General features: G+C 33.2%; 1 protein-coding gene across 1 annotated transcript in view; it reads right to left on the reverse strand.

Annotated features, from left to right (window-relative positions):
- Positions 1 to 17,367, reverse strand: part of LOC111062458 (solute carrier organic anion transporter family member 74D) — a 29,047-nt gene extending 11,680 nt beyond the window's left edge. The window contains exons 1-7 of the mRNA XM_039419635.1: positions 16,979 to 17,367; positions 12,140 to 13,053; positions 7,638 to 7,865; positions 6,030 to 6,221; positions 4,387 to 4,527; positions 1,985 to 2,155; positions 427 to 591 (exon numbers count right to left, since the gene is read on the reverse strand). Coding sequence (XP_039275569.1) covers positions 427 to 591; positions 1,985 to 2,155; positions 4,387 to 4,527; positions 6,030 to 6,221; positions 7,638 to 7,865; positions 12,140 to 12,467 — 1,225 coding nt within the window. The 5' untranslated portion in view covers positions 12,468 to 13,053; positions 16,979 to 17,367. The remainder of the gene's footprint in view (positions 1 to 426; positions 592 to 1,984; positions 2,156 to 4,386; positions 4,528 to 6,029; positions 6,222 to 7,637; positions 7,866 to 12,139; positions 13,054 to 16,978) is intronic.
- Positions 17,368 to 17,965: the final 598 nt, after the last annotated feature.

Below are 17,965 nucleotides of genomic sequence, written 5' to 3' on the forward strand. Positions count from 1 at the left end.
AAAGCTAGCATACGGTATTTATTTCTATTTATTTATTTATTCACAATGCAAATAACATTGAAAGATAAAATGATAATTGTTATTCATCAAAAGAAAAATGTCAGTGTTTCACGAGGAACTATATTATTCTGAGTAGATTCAACCCTTTAAGACCTAGTCTTCTCAAATAATGATGACATTATGTTAGTCCTTTCTGAAGTTTTTGAACTTCATTAACTAGTCTTTTTTGCAGAGAATAAAATTTGATTTGAAATATCAATTTTATTTTCCTTGAAATAATATTGAAACATCCAAAGTAATGTGAGGCATTAATTATTGATTGATAAAAAATTATATATTTATCAGGATTAGAGAATTATGTTCACCAAGATCATAGATTGAAAGATTAAGAGAAATAAATTATAATATTGTATTTTATTGCCTTACCTGTTATCAAACTAGCGAAAGATGCTGACTGCTTGTACATTGTTTCAATGTATTTGGGTAGAAATATCCAATATGGAGTGTAGCCCATAAAATAGAATATACTTGCAAGATTATTGCATGTTAGAGTTTTATTCCTCATCACTCGTTTGAAAGTTACTATCAAGTCTGAAACAGAAACAGAACTGTTGTAAAATTCACACTAGGAAATTATATTTATAGGAAATATATTTTTATTTTCAATTTAATATTTTGTGAATTTTTTTGTTTTTATAAGAATATTATGATTTTCCCTCTTCCCATTTACCATGAAATGCGTGTTATATACCCTGTTACACTGTATTTATGGATCACTATATGAATAAGAGAGTACCATAGTTATATAGTATATTAAGATACTCGAGAGAATTTTTTAATTTTTTTGTTGTGAATTCTGTTTCGATTCCTCGTTTCAGAATTTACTATTCTGTAAAAATATTTGCTTCTGTGCTAAATTAATTTAAATCAGGTTAAGCGTATTATAATTTCATCTCCTACTCCCACTGGCGAACAAGAGTCATCTTATGCCAGTGGTTTTTTCACTTACCGTTTATTATTATTACACTTTGGTTGTATTGTATTGTCATGTTGAGCTTTGTTTGATTCATGTACGTATATGTATTTATGAGTGTGGAATAAATAATTTGAATTTGAATTTGAATATGTTGTGGAATTTTTCTATATTGAGGTGGAATGAAAGATATATTGTCAGTTCCAAATATACTATTTTAACTATGTAGGCCTACATATGAAACATAATTATTATAGTATACATCATTATTTTAACTGGCAATATATGTACATAAATTCTCATGAATTATGAGGAGCTGACAACATATATTTTTAATCATCTTACAATTTAATTCCATTTCACAGTCGGATTTTAAAAGGATGGATCATACGAGGCTTAATTTCATATTTTAAAGCTAAGATTTGCATTGTTGCTTGTGCTTTTCAATTTTTTAGCAATAGTTGAATGGATATAATAATATGAAATAATAAACACAGAGAGTGGTTCACAGAACTAGAAAAAATATATGAATTTAAATTTTTTTAAGTCTTACCCCATAACTCTTTCACATATAAATTGAATTCCTATATTTTTTTCTAGTTTTGTGAGCGAACCACTCTCTGTGTTTATTATTTCATATTATTACATCCATTCAACTATTGCTGAAAAATCTGTCAATATTCAAACGTATATAGTTGAACTAAGCTAGAATTCATTTTTAAAGCTATTGCATCTTTTACAAATGAATAATTTATTCGCGAAATCAATAGTTGGGACCCTCAAAACCCAGTGAATTCAGTGCACGTACACTCTTTGCCCCCCGGCAGTGTATACTACTTTGAATAAATTATTTATTGACGTGTAATGATTCATAATTATTTGGATGATCTGTCCTAGCAGAAGAAAAAACGATCAGGATACAGGATGACAGAAATTCATCACTAACGGTCGGACACTAGATTGTATATATAATTCAGATAGTTCATTGATATAATTTCTCTGGAAATTTACCTTTGAAAGAAGTTGGCATTTCACTTTCAATTTTTACATCCCCTCCAGGCTCTCCATTTTTCAACCGATCAAGTGCCAGAGCTCGTCTTGCGGCTGCGCGGGGCAGAGTTTTGGGAAACAATGCCAGAAAACTTGCTGCCACAAACAACATTGCTGCAAGCACTAACCAACCTGCAAAAATATGGAAATATCTGTAGCATATTTGTTAATTTAGGAAAGAGCTCATCTCATGTAAAGCGAAGGTACCTATGTGAATAGTTTAGTCACAAGAAAAGTAATGAACACCATTTATAATGGTTCAGTCACAAGAAAAAGCTTGAAATTGCAGCATCTTCATGAGAAGTCTTCAATTTCAGGGCCGCCTCAGTTTCAAGGTTTCCATTGTTACTGAACCATTTATAAATTATCTCTCATGACAAGATTTGCTATACCGTAAGGATTGCAAGGCCTTATACTAAGCTCCATGATACCATAGAGAAGCAATAGCATAAGTAGATATCCCATGGTATAGGGCGTTTATGTCGCAACTTTTACTGTTATCTCAAGCCGATAGTTCATGTATTTCTTTCCCGTGAAGCTTTATGATGCTGGTAGTCTCTCATATTGTGCTGTTCATACACTTTTACCCGGTCAAAACAGTAAATATCGACAATAATCTACAGTTATCGGCTTGAGATAACAGTAAAAGCTGCGACATAATCGCCCTATACCATGGGATATCTACTTATGCTATTGTTTCTCTATGATGATATTCATTTGGAAAGACAGTCTGATAATTTGTCAAATAATGTCAGTTGATTAAATTCTTGTTTATTGAATGCATTATAATTAGTTGTATAAATTGTACATAAAGACATAGAAAATTTTGTAAAGATAGCAATAGAGGTGATGTCATATGGACAAAGACGTACGGTACCTATTAATACAGAATGTGTTTTGAGTAGGGAAATTTAAGGCTACATTATAATATATGTCAACAATTTCATACATTTTGTAATAATTGACCGAGCGAAGTGAGGTCTAAGATTCAAGTCGACGGTTTGGCATTCCTCAAACATTTCCAAGTTTAAATGTTTTTATGTTGCGCATTTACGGCGAAACGCGGTAATAGATTTTCATGAAATTTGACAGGTATGTTTCTTTTTTAATTGCGCGTCGACGTACATACAAGGTTTTTGGAAATTTTGCATTTCAAGGATAATTGAAAAGGAAGAAGGAGCCTCCTTTATACGCCAATATAAGAGTAAAAATCAGACTATAGAATTATTCATCATAAATCAGCTGACAAGTGATTACACAGATGTGTGGAGAAGCCAGTTTATTGCTGTATTTCCATAACGTCTATAGTTTCAATCAGGTACTTGTGGATGAGAATACTACGTGAGGTCTACTGTTAACAGAACTACTAGTTAATAATCTTAACAAGTTATTGATTTTTGAATATGTAGAGTTCACATGTTTTAATTCATGGAAAGTGATTATTATTGCTAATAGCATATTTTACATTTGCATTCCAGTCCTTATAATAATATTATCCTGGGCAGACTTTTTTAGTCCTTTTTTGGACCTTTTCTATCCTAGGAGAGACCTTTTTCACTAAAATTTACTCCTTAGACCTTCTGAAAGTTAAATTCAGAATTCCTAAAATGAAGAGAATCAAAAAGCTGTCCACATACTAGACATGTGAAAAACTTTGTTATTTTTCCAGAATTCTACCATTGAATTTCCATGAGCCGGACTCCGACTTTCATGTATGAATATAAAAGTACTTTTTTCATATTTCATAGATTCACAAGAGGTTCATACAAATGCACCATAAGTGCTCATTAAGGCTTGTATGATTGTGAGTAGGTATTACCATAGAGAAACAATAGCGTAAGTATAAGTTGCGACATAAATGTCTTATATCATGGGATATCTACTTACGCTATGACTCCCCTTTCTGTGAGTGTGGAGCAGTCCAGACTGTGAGACACATAGTGGAGGAGTGTCCCAGATCAGCATACACGGGTGCACGTGAAGATTTCCTGGTGGCTAAACCAGCATCAATAGCCTACTTAAATACCCTGGAAGCATGCCTCTAATTTCCAGGTCAAAAGTGACTAAGATATTTTTATTCGTTTTATATATGAATTTTCTATTGTTTTCTTTTTTCGAATTTTGTAATCATAAATGTGTTGTGTATACTGCCATACGCTAAATAAATAAATACTTACGCTATTGTTTATCTATGGTATTACCCAACATTATCATAAGCATAACCAGTATGTAATTATTATTTATCACACACCTTACTATAATTTTCCTCTTATAAAGGTACTACTATTCTTTCATTTCAATTATTTATTACTTGTGATTACATATGGTATTATACACAGTTTTAGGTAGGCTACAATTCTTACCTAGCCACCATGCTCCAAGCCACCTTGGATCCGATGTGGTTATTGTTGGATGGAGAGATGGTGACACATATATCTTCAGGCAGAATGAGGCCAGCGAATATCCAATAGCTGGGCCCAGCATCCTCAAGAAATATGAAAAGCCTGAAAAAAGTTTATCAGTATCAAAAAACCAACTAAATAAACTGCATCAAATACATTAATCAGAGTCAGAACCACTCACTTGAATTGTTTTTTTTTTTAATATTTAAGAATTATGTTCAATCTTCAGAGATTTAATACAACTCTTGATTTAATCTAAGAGATATGTCTAAACACACAGACACATCAGTATTTATGTTGGCCGTTTCCTCATATTTTAATATAATTATTAACATATTATAATTTTGAATCTGTAAATATATAAGGTTTGGAATCTAGCAATAGATAGTATTGAAAAAAATGTAATTTTTATCAAAAAAATAAATAATATTATTATTAATATAGGTAATATTATTTTTATCAAAATGTAATTTTTATCAAATAAATGGAATAAAGTTTGATTTGATTGGACTTTAAAAACTTAAGACTTAATACAGGTGGGAGACATATTGATAATACATTGAAAATATGAATAATGAACAGATTATACTGTAGACTAGTCTTCTTTTTTCATTCAAGGTTTAGACTCTTGTCTGTTCTAACTTATAACAGTATATTATATCTTATACTGTAGACAAGTTTCAACCAACAATGGAATAGATACCTATCTCCCTCTACTACAGCTCTAAATCATTCATCTATCAAAAGAACGTTACCCATGTAAAATTTCTTCTTGTCTCTCCAGGAATTAAAACTACTTGTCTATGAGTAGCCTACAACCATAAAGATGACTGACTTGCCGAAAGATCTCGTTGTCACAGTAAGTGAATAAATTCATTCATTGAGGAGATTTGTCTGCTAGTCGTCAGGGGCGGCCTGGCTCAGCTGGGGGCCCTCGACTATGGCTGATTACGGGGCCTCCCATCAGGGGGTCAGGGGGTATCGAATAACCCCCAGCAAGAAGAGTGAGGGTCCGGGTTCCCTCCCCCGGAAAATTTTGTATAAATTGATGCCTAATAAACTGATTTTTACACCGTTTTGGAGTATATAATATGTCTGAAAATTAGTGGCATTTGGTAGCTTAATATTAAAAAATATTTATAGGTAATTTTTATGAGAAAATAGGTTTTTTTTTGAATTTGCAATTGGGAGTAACGAAAATTGAAATAGGTTTGTTGATAAAAAAACACATTTCATGGTTTATGCGCGCGCACAAGAACCTTTGTTTTGGTTTGGTTGTTCAGGATTGAATATCCCTTTACCTTCTTACTACGAAAAAACATATAAAGTCCAAGTGAATTTGCAAACGCAGGCCTTACATTTTGGGGGCCCCCTTCGGGGTCCTTGGCCTCGGGGCCCTCGGGGATCCCCACCAGCCGACCTGGCCAGACTGCCTCTGCTAGTCATTCTATTTGAAAACAAAAAATTGATTCAATAGTAAGCAGTTCGTGATGGAAAACAACATTGAAGAATTAATAAGTACCATCCTAATGTATATTTTATCTTTACCAATGAATAAATATACAAACAGAAATGAAAGAGGCAACCGATTGATATTCACTCACTTATAAGAGCAGGTGTTTTAGATTTTTTGATGTTGTCATCCATGTATGACACACCCAAGGTGAAGTACAGAGAGCCTCCCACTCCAGAAATTAGTTGAGCGATGAACAGAATGACCGCCGGAGCCATACTTCCATTGCTGCAGTCCACATCACCTGCCTCACTCTGGCACAGTGTTCTGCGGTTTTCTTTCTCTGTTCAAATATCAAAAACATTCCTGTTTAATCATATAACAATTATTAATCTCAACTCCATGTTAATTGCTATCAATGCTTGATAATATTTCTTTCATTTTTTACAATGAATTGTGTTGATTAGGGAGATTGGAATTCATCAAACAAAATTCTAGAATTATTGCTATCAAACCAATATCATATTTTTCATTTCAATATATTTTTCATTTTAATATATTTTTCATTTTAATATATTTTTCATTTCCAATATAGTTGTCACTTGTATTATGTACAATCTATGTCACTTGGAAAGAAATCGAATTCATCAAACAAAAATTCAGTATTATTGCTATCAATTCAATAACATATTTCTTCCATATGTTACTTGTAAAAGAAATTACTTAGTGTTTGTTTCATTACTGTTACTTGGAAAATTCAGGAAGAGTCTATTATGATATTCACGTAGGAACTTGCGAAGGATATTAAGTGGGGTATTCTAGTATGGAACCAGAAAAATTCAATATAGAGACCAGGGGCCTGTTTCATAAAAACTTAGAAGTCCTGTAATACAGGAACAGCTGATTTTATCGGCTATATTGAACATGTAATTGGAATGGTGATTCTCCTGTATTACAGGACTTGTAACTTTTATGAAACAGGCCCAATTTTTATGAAACAGGCCCCAGGTGTATAAGCTTGATGAGTTATTGTTGTTATTCTTTTCAATTTTCCAACTACTCTGTAGCTTATATCATATTTCTGTATTGAGTTTTGAATTTATACACTTTCTCAGTGAGGGCTACTCACTCGTATTTATGTAAGATTGAAAAAATCAAAGCACCCTCTTTAAACTTTATTGTATTTCTCACTACCTACATGTTTTGATTTATAAAGTCATTTAGTTATATTATTTATAAAATGTTCTAGAAGAAAACTCAAATTTCTTACAAGCTCTACATTCATTTTACTAAGAAAATATGGAAGGTTTTTTATGAAAACGGTGCTCAGCAAAGAAACCCCCAACGGATATACCGAAGTGGAGAAATCATTTTAGAATGGAAACAGAGAAGTGAAGATAGCATTGACGTACAAGACAAACTAGTTACTTTTTGCTTTTAGAAAAAACGACTAGCAGTCAGATATTTTACAATAAATGAACAAACTAGTTATTATTATAATAACAAACAAGTTACAACAAATAATAACAAACTAGTTATTATTTTCATCCTTTTCGATTTGTCAACTCATCCATAGCTTCAATTATGTTTCTGTATTTGTAAAATTTTAAATTTTATTCATTTATAAAAATGCAACATTCCAGTGTTAATGACAAACTGTGATGATTATGGTATTTCGAATCCGGATATGACATTGTATGTCTATGTCACCATTCTGTGAACTATTTGAATATATCAATATTACAGAATTATCACTCACCAAATACGCTGACACTCATGTTCGATTTGCTGCCGTACTCTTTGGTCAATAGGAGAGCGTCCTCCCCGGGTCCATAGAGTAGATGCGGCAGGGCATTCATGAGGCAAAAGACTACGACAGTGTAGATGCCCATGGCCACCCATCTGGGTCTGTGCCCTCTGCCTGCGTAGTAACTTAATAATATTGTTATAAAAAGTACTGATATGTCGTTTCCCACCATGATGATCCCTGGAAAAAAACATACAATGGTCAGGTTGATCTTGAAATACAAAAAAAAGAAAAACATAATTTTCAATGAATGTTGGACTCTATCAAAAACTGCAATGCATAGGTAAGGTATAAATTTGATGTATTTTAAGTGGAAAAAACATACAATGGTCAGGTTGATCTTGAAATACAAAAAAAACATAATTTTCAATGAATGATGGACTCTATCAAAAACTGCAATGCATAGGTATAAATTTGATGTATTTAAAGTGATATTTTTTTTATATTCTACAATGAGTTCACTGCAATTCTTGGTGAAAATAGTAGGCTAGCCTTATTTATCATAATTTTTTTGTCAAGAAATAATATTTCATTGATGAGAAGAATGAAATATCTATAGCTGTTTAATTGAATTCATTCAAAGAGATTCAATTGTATTCAGATACTTCTAAAAGATCCATTTGTACTTCTCAATCTTCATTTAAGTTACAGTACCAACCATTTTCTTTATTACTATTGATAAATCCATTACATTGTTTGTGATGAATAATTTGCATAGTCTCTGAACAACTTATTCCAAAAAGTCAATTATCTGATAATTGATGGAGTATGGGTATCAGATGAAACCATTAGGGTGTATCCTATTATTTAGCTATTATATTTGCAATTATAATTGACTGCATGTCGTGTTTAAATACATAAAAAAGTGTGTTAATACATAGCAGCTCAGAATGAATCATGAAACCATCACCTTTATTCCACTTAATTTAAGGAAGTCTTGGACGGATCGAGGTTGAGAAACCTAATTTACTGTATTGATAAATTATTGACTCTACTGTTGTAAGGCCTACTCCATGTACTGAAAGTTGACTCTTATTCTAAGCTGGTTTAAAGCTTCTAAGTTTCCACATTTACTCAATTCATCTCACATCCGAAATATTTCTCTCACAACTCAAATTGTATTCAAGAACTAATACAGGAAATTAAATTCACACTGTGATTCCGCAATTGATCAATAATGAAATTCGTCATTTTATGAAATATTCAAACTTGATTATGCAATATTACAACTCTTGATACAAAAATTATCTGATATAATTATCATAAGACTCTGCTGCATGATACAGTCGAAACATTACTGATATTCGACAAAACAATTTTTTTCAAAAAGTCAATTATCTGATAATTGATGGAGTATGGGTATCAGATGAAACTATTAGGGTGTATCCCATTATTTAGCTATTATATTTGCAATTATAATTGACTGCATGTCGTGTTTAAATACATAAAAAAGTGTGTTAATACATAGCAGCTCGGAATGGATTAAGAAACCATCACCTTTATTTTAATTAATTTAAGGAAGTCTTGGACGGATCGAGGTTGAGAAACCTAATTTACTGTATTGATAAATTATTGACTCTACTGTTGTAAGGCCTACTCCATGTACTGAAAGTTAACTCTTATTCTAAGCTGGTTTAAAGCTTCTAAGTTTCCACATTCTCTCAATTCATCTCACATCCGAAATCACAACTCAAATTGTATTCAAGAACTAATACAAGAAATTGAATTCACACTGTGAGTCCGCAATTCTTCAATACATTTTTCCAATAATGAAATTCGTCATTTTATGAAATACCGTATTCAAACTTGATTATGCAATATTACAACTCTTGATACAAAAATTATCTGATATAAACTACCATAAGACTCAGCTACATGATACAGTCGAAACATTACTGATATTCGACAAAAAAAATTTTTTTTCAAGATAATAATTTTGATAATTTACGGTCATTTAATAAGAGTTGACTGCATTGGATTAGGATGTAGAGTCAATTGGGGTTATCTCTCTATCAAATTATTTGTTGACATCATAAATAATAAATTGTCACTTTCATAATAGTCTGACATAGGTCATTACCTTCACATAAAATGTACACTATGTGGAATTGCCATCTCAATTTCTACATACATTGAAATTTCAGGGAACAAGACTATTTCAAGGTTATCCAACATGATTCTATTATATATATCATATCTAATGAGATAAAGCATGATACACATACGTCGATAATAAAGGAGTAGCCTACATTATGTTGATGACGGTAATAATTCTATGCAACCTATGATATTTAAGGCATTAAGGCAAATTCCCACACATAACAGTATCTGAATCAATGACTGGTACAGTAAGAATATAATCCTCATGGGTTCTAATGAAAATATTCTCACTCAGCCTGGCCGAGCGAGTATGAAAAGATCCATAAAAACTCATGGGAATAATGTTCTCAATTTACCGAAAACATTCACTGATAACTTATTAATTAGGAATTATTCTACCGTATATCGTCGGCGTACTGCAAAAAAAGTAACTTGGTCATAGTGACCAGTCACTTTTTTGCATTTTGAGAAAGCAGCGTTTGAAAATGTTCATTTGATAGAAGTGACCAAGTCGATAAAAGAAGACATGGTCATATGTGGGTATCATAATCAGCCTCCAATAATTGTCTAATAGAGAACAATCACTACGATACTAATAGATGGGACAATCCATCTGAGAATGGACATTTACAATGATTATTAACAAGTTATTGATTTAGAATCAATTGTGAAGGATTGTTGTGGAATAATATAAGAGAAGTTGGTTGGGATTAAATTGAAAAAAAAGGTTATTGATTTGGAAGTAGTCACCAAACGCGGGGAAAATGAAGTGAGTAGCCTAAGTAAGGAGAACGGCAGTGAGGAGGAAGGAGAAAAAACCAGAAACTGGAGAAAATTTATTCCCATTTCTTAAAACAATATTGAGATACAGATACATCAGATTTCTCAAAGAAAGTCCTATACTCTTTTGGAATAGGATCTGAATAAATCAATAATATGTCGACCCTCTTTCAAAAACATGTCAAATGAAAAGATTTATGCAATAAACTCGATTCGCAATATGCTTATCAGTTACTCTGTTTACAGCTTATGCTTCAATACCCGATAGGGATAAGTTATGACGAATGTGTGTTGTGTCTTGCTTAAGTTCGTTGCAAGCTTGATAAGCTCATCAATTCCAAGTGGACGAAGTTTGGTATCTGGTTGCAAATGCAGTATTCTAATCAGGGGAGAGTTGTGATATATTGGTCAGTTTTGAAGGGGGTTGCAATCGATTGCATAAATTGGATCTCACATTGTTTAAGATTTGGTTGATAACTTATCTGAGCGGCTAACAGAACTTCTGCAAGCTTCAAGATTGTTTATGACATGCGTTTTCATAATATTTTGTCATATAGGGTATATTACAAATAATCTTGAAATTATCATAGTGCTGTATATGGGAAAAACTAGGTAGTTTCAATTTTTCTCGAGACACTTCCAAACACTGAATAACATTTTCAAGATAATTTTATTTATTGAGAGTTGTTATGAATCCTGGATGTGCAGGCTGGAATTAAAATGATTTAATTGTTAATGATGCTCGTGAATTATTAGGGGAACTACAAAAATGTTAAATAGACCCAATCTAGTTCCAATTCTCTTGCAGTTATGCTACTTTGAAAGACTGAATAACATTTTCAAGATACTTTCATTTATTGAAAATTGTTAATTGTTATGAATCGTGGATGGGCTGGCTGGAATTAAAATGATTTAATTTTTAATGATGTGACCTTCATATATTGAAATGTGTTATGCAGTATTGATGTTCTAGCCTACATATTAATGAGTGAATGATGGAAAGGAACATAATTTATGAAGAGTTATTGCCTCAATGAATTTCAAATTCAAAACAATTGCTGATTCTGGAGTTCACAGGAGAATCTTCCTACAGAAATTACTCAAAAACTTCTTCTGTTGACGACTTTATAGCCATATTCTTGTATTTATTGATTCGAGGTGTCGATGAATATTTTACATCATTTACCGTATAATTGGATAAGAACAGTTTCAAAAATTGACCGTTATTTACGAAATCATATCTGAAATGTAGATAAATTCTTTAATTTCTTTGATCACTGGGAATTGGCATGCAATACACATAATATATGAGAGTATTTTCATCTAATTCTCGTGATTAGTTTTCCTCTATTCAATGTTATCCATTTTCCCATCATATAGGAAGTAACCAGGTTTTAGTAATTGAAGAATTGATTCCCAATCTCGCTATTCGATTGGTTGAAAATTGATATGGGAAAATCTCTGTTTCTAGGGTAAATTTTATCAAAAATGTATTGTTATCATTTTACTGACCCGATTCTAAAAGGACTGATACGATTCTACCTCACTACTCAAGAGTTAGAATGCTCACTAACCTGTGGTTTTCGATGATATCCTGAACCGTTTCTCGATAGTCGTGATGGTGCCATTGAGGTAAGAATAGCAGGCGGAGAATATGCAGCCGAGGATGCCGTACAAAATGACGAAGGCCTTCTTGTTTGCGAGCTTCTGTAGCAGAGGTCCACGGAAGCACCCGATGCCGCAAGCGGTCTCGTCAGTGATCGGCATGGAGGCGTAGTAGTCGGTGAGTCTGCGGCCCCCGGGGGCGGCGGGCGCGGTGGTCTGGCCTCCAAGCATGGCTTGAGCCTCCGCCTCCAAGGCACAACTGTCGCGGCGGTCCAAGCCGTTCATTTTGATGCTCATGTCCAGCTCGTATCAAGTTTAACCCATCACAACACTTAACCTTTGTTCACACTAGTTTCGTTGTTTCACAGTCCAAAGTACTCGCTTCGCTCACCTCAAGCGGCGTGAAAACCGCACAGCAAAAGATGCGACACACGAATTCGCGCTACTATTTATAAGGCAGCGTTTCTTCTAAGTCGGCGAAACAACCCAGCCAACCCAGACCACCCGATAATAATTCATATCGTCTAATCCACAGGCGACTCCGTCATAAATATCAGCGTTTATCAGTTGCTTGTTGCACAACGTGCCCAACTTCTGGCTCCACGAAAACTGTGTAAATACTCACGGTATGTTTCCACAAAATAATTGAGATAGAGAAATCAGGTCGAAATTGGACGAATTTAACTGCAACAATACAGCGTAGCTTAAACAGCAAGGACGTATGTTTCCACAAGAAAATCAATCAAAATAAATAAATGAAGATCGAGAAACCAGGTCTAAATTCCTATCTATAACAATACAGCGGAGCTTAAATAGCGAGGACGCGTGGTTTAGATTTGTCCTTGCACTGGCGCCTAGGCTCTGCTTTTACTCCGACTCACATCTGCAATTATGAGAAAAAATTCATTGAGATAAGAGCTACAATAATCACAGATGACAGTTGAGGAGTATACACTTATATACATGGAGGAAACAGAGCTCCTGCAATGTTATTTGAATAAACATATTCTATGTTTGGAAAAAGTTGGAGATAAACCTTATCTCACTGAATGTGTTTTGAATTTAAGAGTTTGTAGAATTTATCAACATTTTGTGATTGTTTTGAGTGGTCATAAATTGAATGAATGAATGAATGTTTAGAGAAAGTTTGAGATAAACTTATCTTGTCAGCGTTTATTGGAAGCTAAGAATATATTGACAGCATAATAGGTAGAAATGAATCAATACTATGGAATATGGAATTAATCAATGTTCCCAGAGGTGATTGACAGCATTCAATTTTGAAATTACTTTAATAATCATTACAGATCAATCAATATCAAATTAAAGAGTTTGTAGAATTTATCAACATTTTGTGATTGTTTTGAGTGGTCATAAATTGAATGAATGAATGTTTAGAGGAAGTTTGAGATAAACGATATACCGTATCTCGTCAGCGTTTATTGGAAGCTTAAAATACTAAGAATATATTGACAGCATAATAGGTAAAAATGAATCAATACTATGGAATATGGAATTTAGTATCAATGTTCCCAGAGGTGATTGACAGCATTCAATTTTGAAATTACTTTAATAATCATTACAGATCAATCAATATTAAGAATAGCAAGAAACCGACTCATGTTGAAAAATTCCAACTATGATGATAGTTGGTTGAAAATTGCTTGAAAAATTGATCAAACATTCAATTTTCATAATCCGAGCTACATGTATATTATTATTTAGTGATATTAGGCTACCATAGAGAAACAATAGCGTAAGTGGATATCTCATGGTATAGGGCATTTATGTCGCAACTTTTACTGTTATCTCAAGCCGATTGCTGTCGATTTTTACTGTTTTGACCGGGTAAGAGTGTATGAACGACACAATATGAGAGACTACCAGCGTCATAAAGCTTCACAGGAAAGAACTACGTGGACTATCAGCTTGAGATAACAGTAAAAGTTGCGACATAAACGCCCTATACCATGGGATATTATCTACTTACGCTATTGTTTCTCTATGATATTACTTAGTAATATTCTACATGTAACTCGAATTATCTTTCTCAAGATAATATTTTTATCAAGTCTTTATAAAGAGTGATGACTTTTCTTCCTTCGCCTATTCATCATAACAAATAAATATTACATGATCAATAATCTGAAATTAACGTTATATAACAGAGAGACTTAGGTTCACTTGACTAGTCAAAATAGTTATCAGCATCTGTCATTTCACTAGGAGAAGCACAAACGGTATTGTAATACTCCTTCATTTGTAACATATTCTGTTAATTCAATTCGAAATAACTGGAAATTGAGTATAAAATCGGGAATTTTACTGACTTACATTAGAGATATTAGTTTCAATAATGTTTCAGTATTCTTATTGGAAGCCTTCCTGAATCAAAGTCTAAACAACAAATCAGTTATTAGATAAGCTGAGCAAACCACTTCCTTCCTTTACAATCATCATATCAGTGTTTGTCAGATACTCATTCATTTAATTGACTCAATTGATAATCTCTGCTACATTATTAGTCAGATGAAATGTCTGATTCAAACTGAAGCCATTGTTTCAGCTTCCTTTGAGGTTTGAGAGCTTTCTTTTATATCTGTCATTGCTTATTTATCGCTAGAGTGCTGGATTCTAATCAATGAATATTGTTTTATAATTATAAATTAATATTGTTTCCAACAATGAATATTGTTTTGTTGCAGGATGATGCTCTTATGAACGTGCTTAGGTAATGGAAAAAATGAAAATGAAAAAATTCTTTACTCAGCGGAGTTATGACTTTTAAGTCTTCTCTACCCCTCAACCTCGAATGGAATGATAAGAGATGAGTGAACACAGCTCAAAGTGGGTTCCGAACCATCGAGAAGTGATCTCCAAACTCATGAATGATATTTAGCTGCCCTTGAGGAGGTCACCCATCCAACGGAAGTAACAGGTGGATTCATCTTAACTAATCTGAGCCATTATAGCTTATCAGCACGACCATGGAGAGCCAACTGCTTTTAAGCATATTATCAGAGACAAATGATACAGGTCATGATGAAATATATTCATTCTGAAATTTTTGTGTCAAAATGTGTAGAGATGTTGAAAACGTTTTACAATGACAGTTTCAAGAATAAAACAATATCTATGACTAGATTATATTAAGTTTTTTAAACCTAAAAAACGCAATTTTATTATTATTATTTATTATTTATTTCATTGACAAATCATATTTATAATATGATTGGGAGAAGACAACAGGCATAGCCCAAAACTGTCTTCTCCCAAATTCTTACAAATAAAGTTTCAAAAAAGAATGAGGTCAAGATTTCACTTTTCACTTCAAAAAGGCCAATTTCTACTTCAAAATAACGACTAAACTGAAAATGTTAAATTTTGATATTCAAAAACTAATTAAAAACAAAAATATTCCACTCAAATCTTTACAAATTGGAAATTTTTGAGTAATTTTGCAAAATTTTGAGCCAGAAAAGAAACACAACTTCACTATTTGGAAACCTACCACACGACTTTCAGTCAAACGTCAAAAAACCTATCAAATGCCATATCCAATTCAAGTAGAGATGTAGTCTCAAACTCCCTATAGAAGTAGATTAGAATTGAATGACTGCCTTCATTTTATACCTTCAAGTAGAAGTACTTTAAATATTGCAATGTCCTCAAACATTGAAAAATAGTTTGGAAAATATGAACTAGCTCGTCGACTTTGAAAATCTTTTTGATCTCTTTATTAGAAGCTCTATTTGAAAATACATTTGTATCATATCAGTTGTCCAGTCGTCGTCTCTTATGATACGAGTTTGAAAGATAATTTACAATCGTATACAATTATGCTTATGATGAATGTAACAGATCATTGTCATATAACTTCATAGATAACTTCATCCCACAATATTATTCTGAATACTTCAATTCCCGTTCATAGGTTGATAAACTATGAATATTTATGATTACACATTTTGTTCTTGTAGTTTATATATTTATTTATTCATTTTTCTCAGTCGTACAATTATTTTTACAGTTATATGAGGAGGCACAACAGGCTTATGCCCAAAACTGTCCCAAGTAAAGGGACAGTAAAGTAAAGTCTTATCAGACTTAGGGGAAATACATGTATTCACCATAGTAATGCATGTTAGAAAGCATATTGACATGCTGTTTGAATGCATTAATTTTAATTCTGTTAAGTCAATTCATGAGTCATTCGAAGAAGTGAGAGCACTACAATCACAGCATATTCTTATTGTAATTCTACTTTATTAACGCAGTATCCTCATTCTGAGCCGAACATAATTCGAAAAATTAAAGCTTTACAAAAACTTGAGTATTTAGTATCCTACTGTCTTATATCATTTGAGACAACATCTAACAAACTTCTTTTTTCCAATCAACGAAGTGTTGTGAATGAGATAACAGCTTAGAATAGTGATACCATAGAGATACAATAGCGTAAGTACATATCCCATGGTATAGGGAATTTAAGTCGCAACTTTTACTGTTATCTCAAGCCGTTTACTGTCGATTATTGTAAATTTTTACTGTTTTGTTGGTGTGATAGTGTATGAACGGCAAAATTTGAAAGACTACCAGCGTCACACAGCTGTATAGGAAAGAACTATGTGAACTATCGGATTGGGATAACAGTAAAACTTGCGACATAAACGCCCTATACCATGGGATATCTATTCTATCGTTTCTCTATGATGATACTATAAGAAATACAACATTGAATACTAAAAGATGCAGATCTTGTGATGGAATACAGAATTAAATTATTATAATAATTCATATTTTCTTACCAATTCAGCAGTTTTCCACTACTACAACGCAAGGAGTTTATGATGCAATCATCTTTCTGCAGTTCCATACCTGGGAAACCGCTCCGTTACTAAAAACAGTACTCGTTACTGCAGTGTACTCTTTTTAGCCAACTGCCCCTTCACTTTCAATACAGGAAACTCACGTCTGTTCAATTATCACTGAAACCAACCATCCCAGCAAACTTGGTTTTAAACTCCATAGAATATTGTTCTACATTGTTGAATTTATAATTTTCAACTGAACTAACTTATTTCACATGATAATTAGTGTTTCAAACTGAATTATTCGACTTAGAACACGACTTAGGTTGAGTTAAACCAGTTCAACTGAGCAGACCGATTGTACCGTCGATTTTTTCTCCTCAACTGTCGTTGACTTGCGAGTTGAAAAGAGATGGACGTGGGTGGTGACGTCTCCTGTGCTCTACATATGGTGGGTTTCACTTCAAATTGTCAGAATCGGTTGAATAGAATGGCCTTGATGCCCTTCATAAGGACTTGTGACAGTTAGAAGACAATCTAGACCGATTGGACTGCCACACAAATTGGCCCGACCTTCACTTTTCACTGTCAGCATTTCCCATGGATACTATCGATGCTTCTCATTGGACGTACACTGTCAGTTTGAGGTGAATTTGACCAGGGCTCATCTCTATTCGAGTCGCAGCTCAGCCGACAATTGGCTAATTCTTTACTGGCTAAGCTTCGTTGCTTCGTCTCGTTCTATGTCTTCTCAACCCTCTCACTCATCGACTTCGATTTGCAAACCTCTCTGGAACGTGTAACATTTTTACGAATCAGAGGTGGCAGTTGTTACACGGGAAATAATAATAGAAATACTCTAATACCAATAGTGATAGAAATGGCTCCAATCATGATCGAATCGAAATGATAAAATTGACGCTGTGCATGAGCAAAGAGAATTGAATACCAATTTCAAAAATCTGGTGTGGTACACTCACACAA

The sequence above is a fragment of the Nilaparvata lugens genome, chromosome 1 (genome assembly GCF_014356525.2).
Source record: "Nilaparvata lugens isolate BPH chromosome 1, ASM1435652v1, whole genome shotgun sequence".
Taxonomy (NCBI): Eukaryota; Metazoa; Arthropoda; class Insecta; order Hemiptera; family Delphacidae; genus Nilaparvata; species Nilaparvata lugens.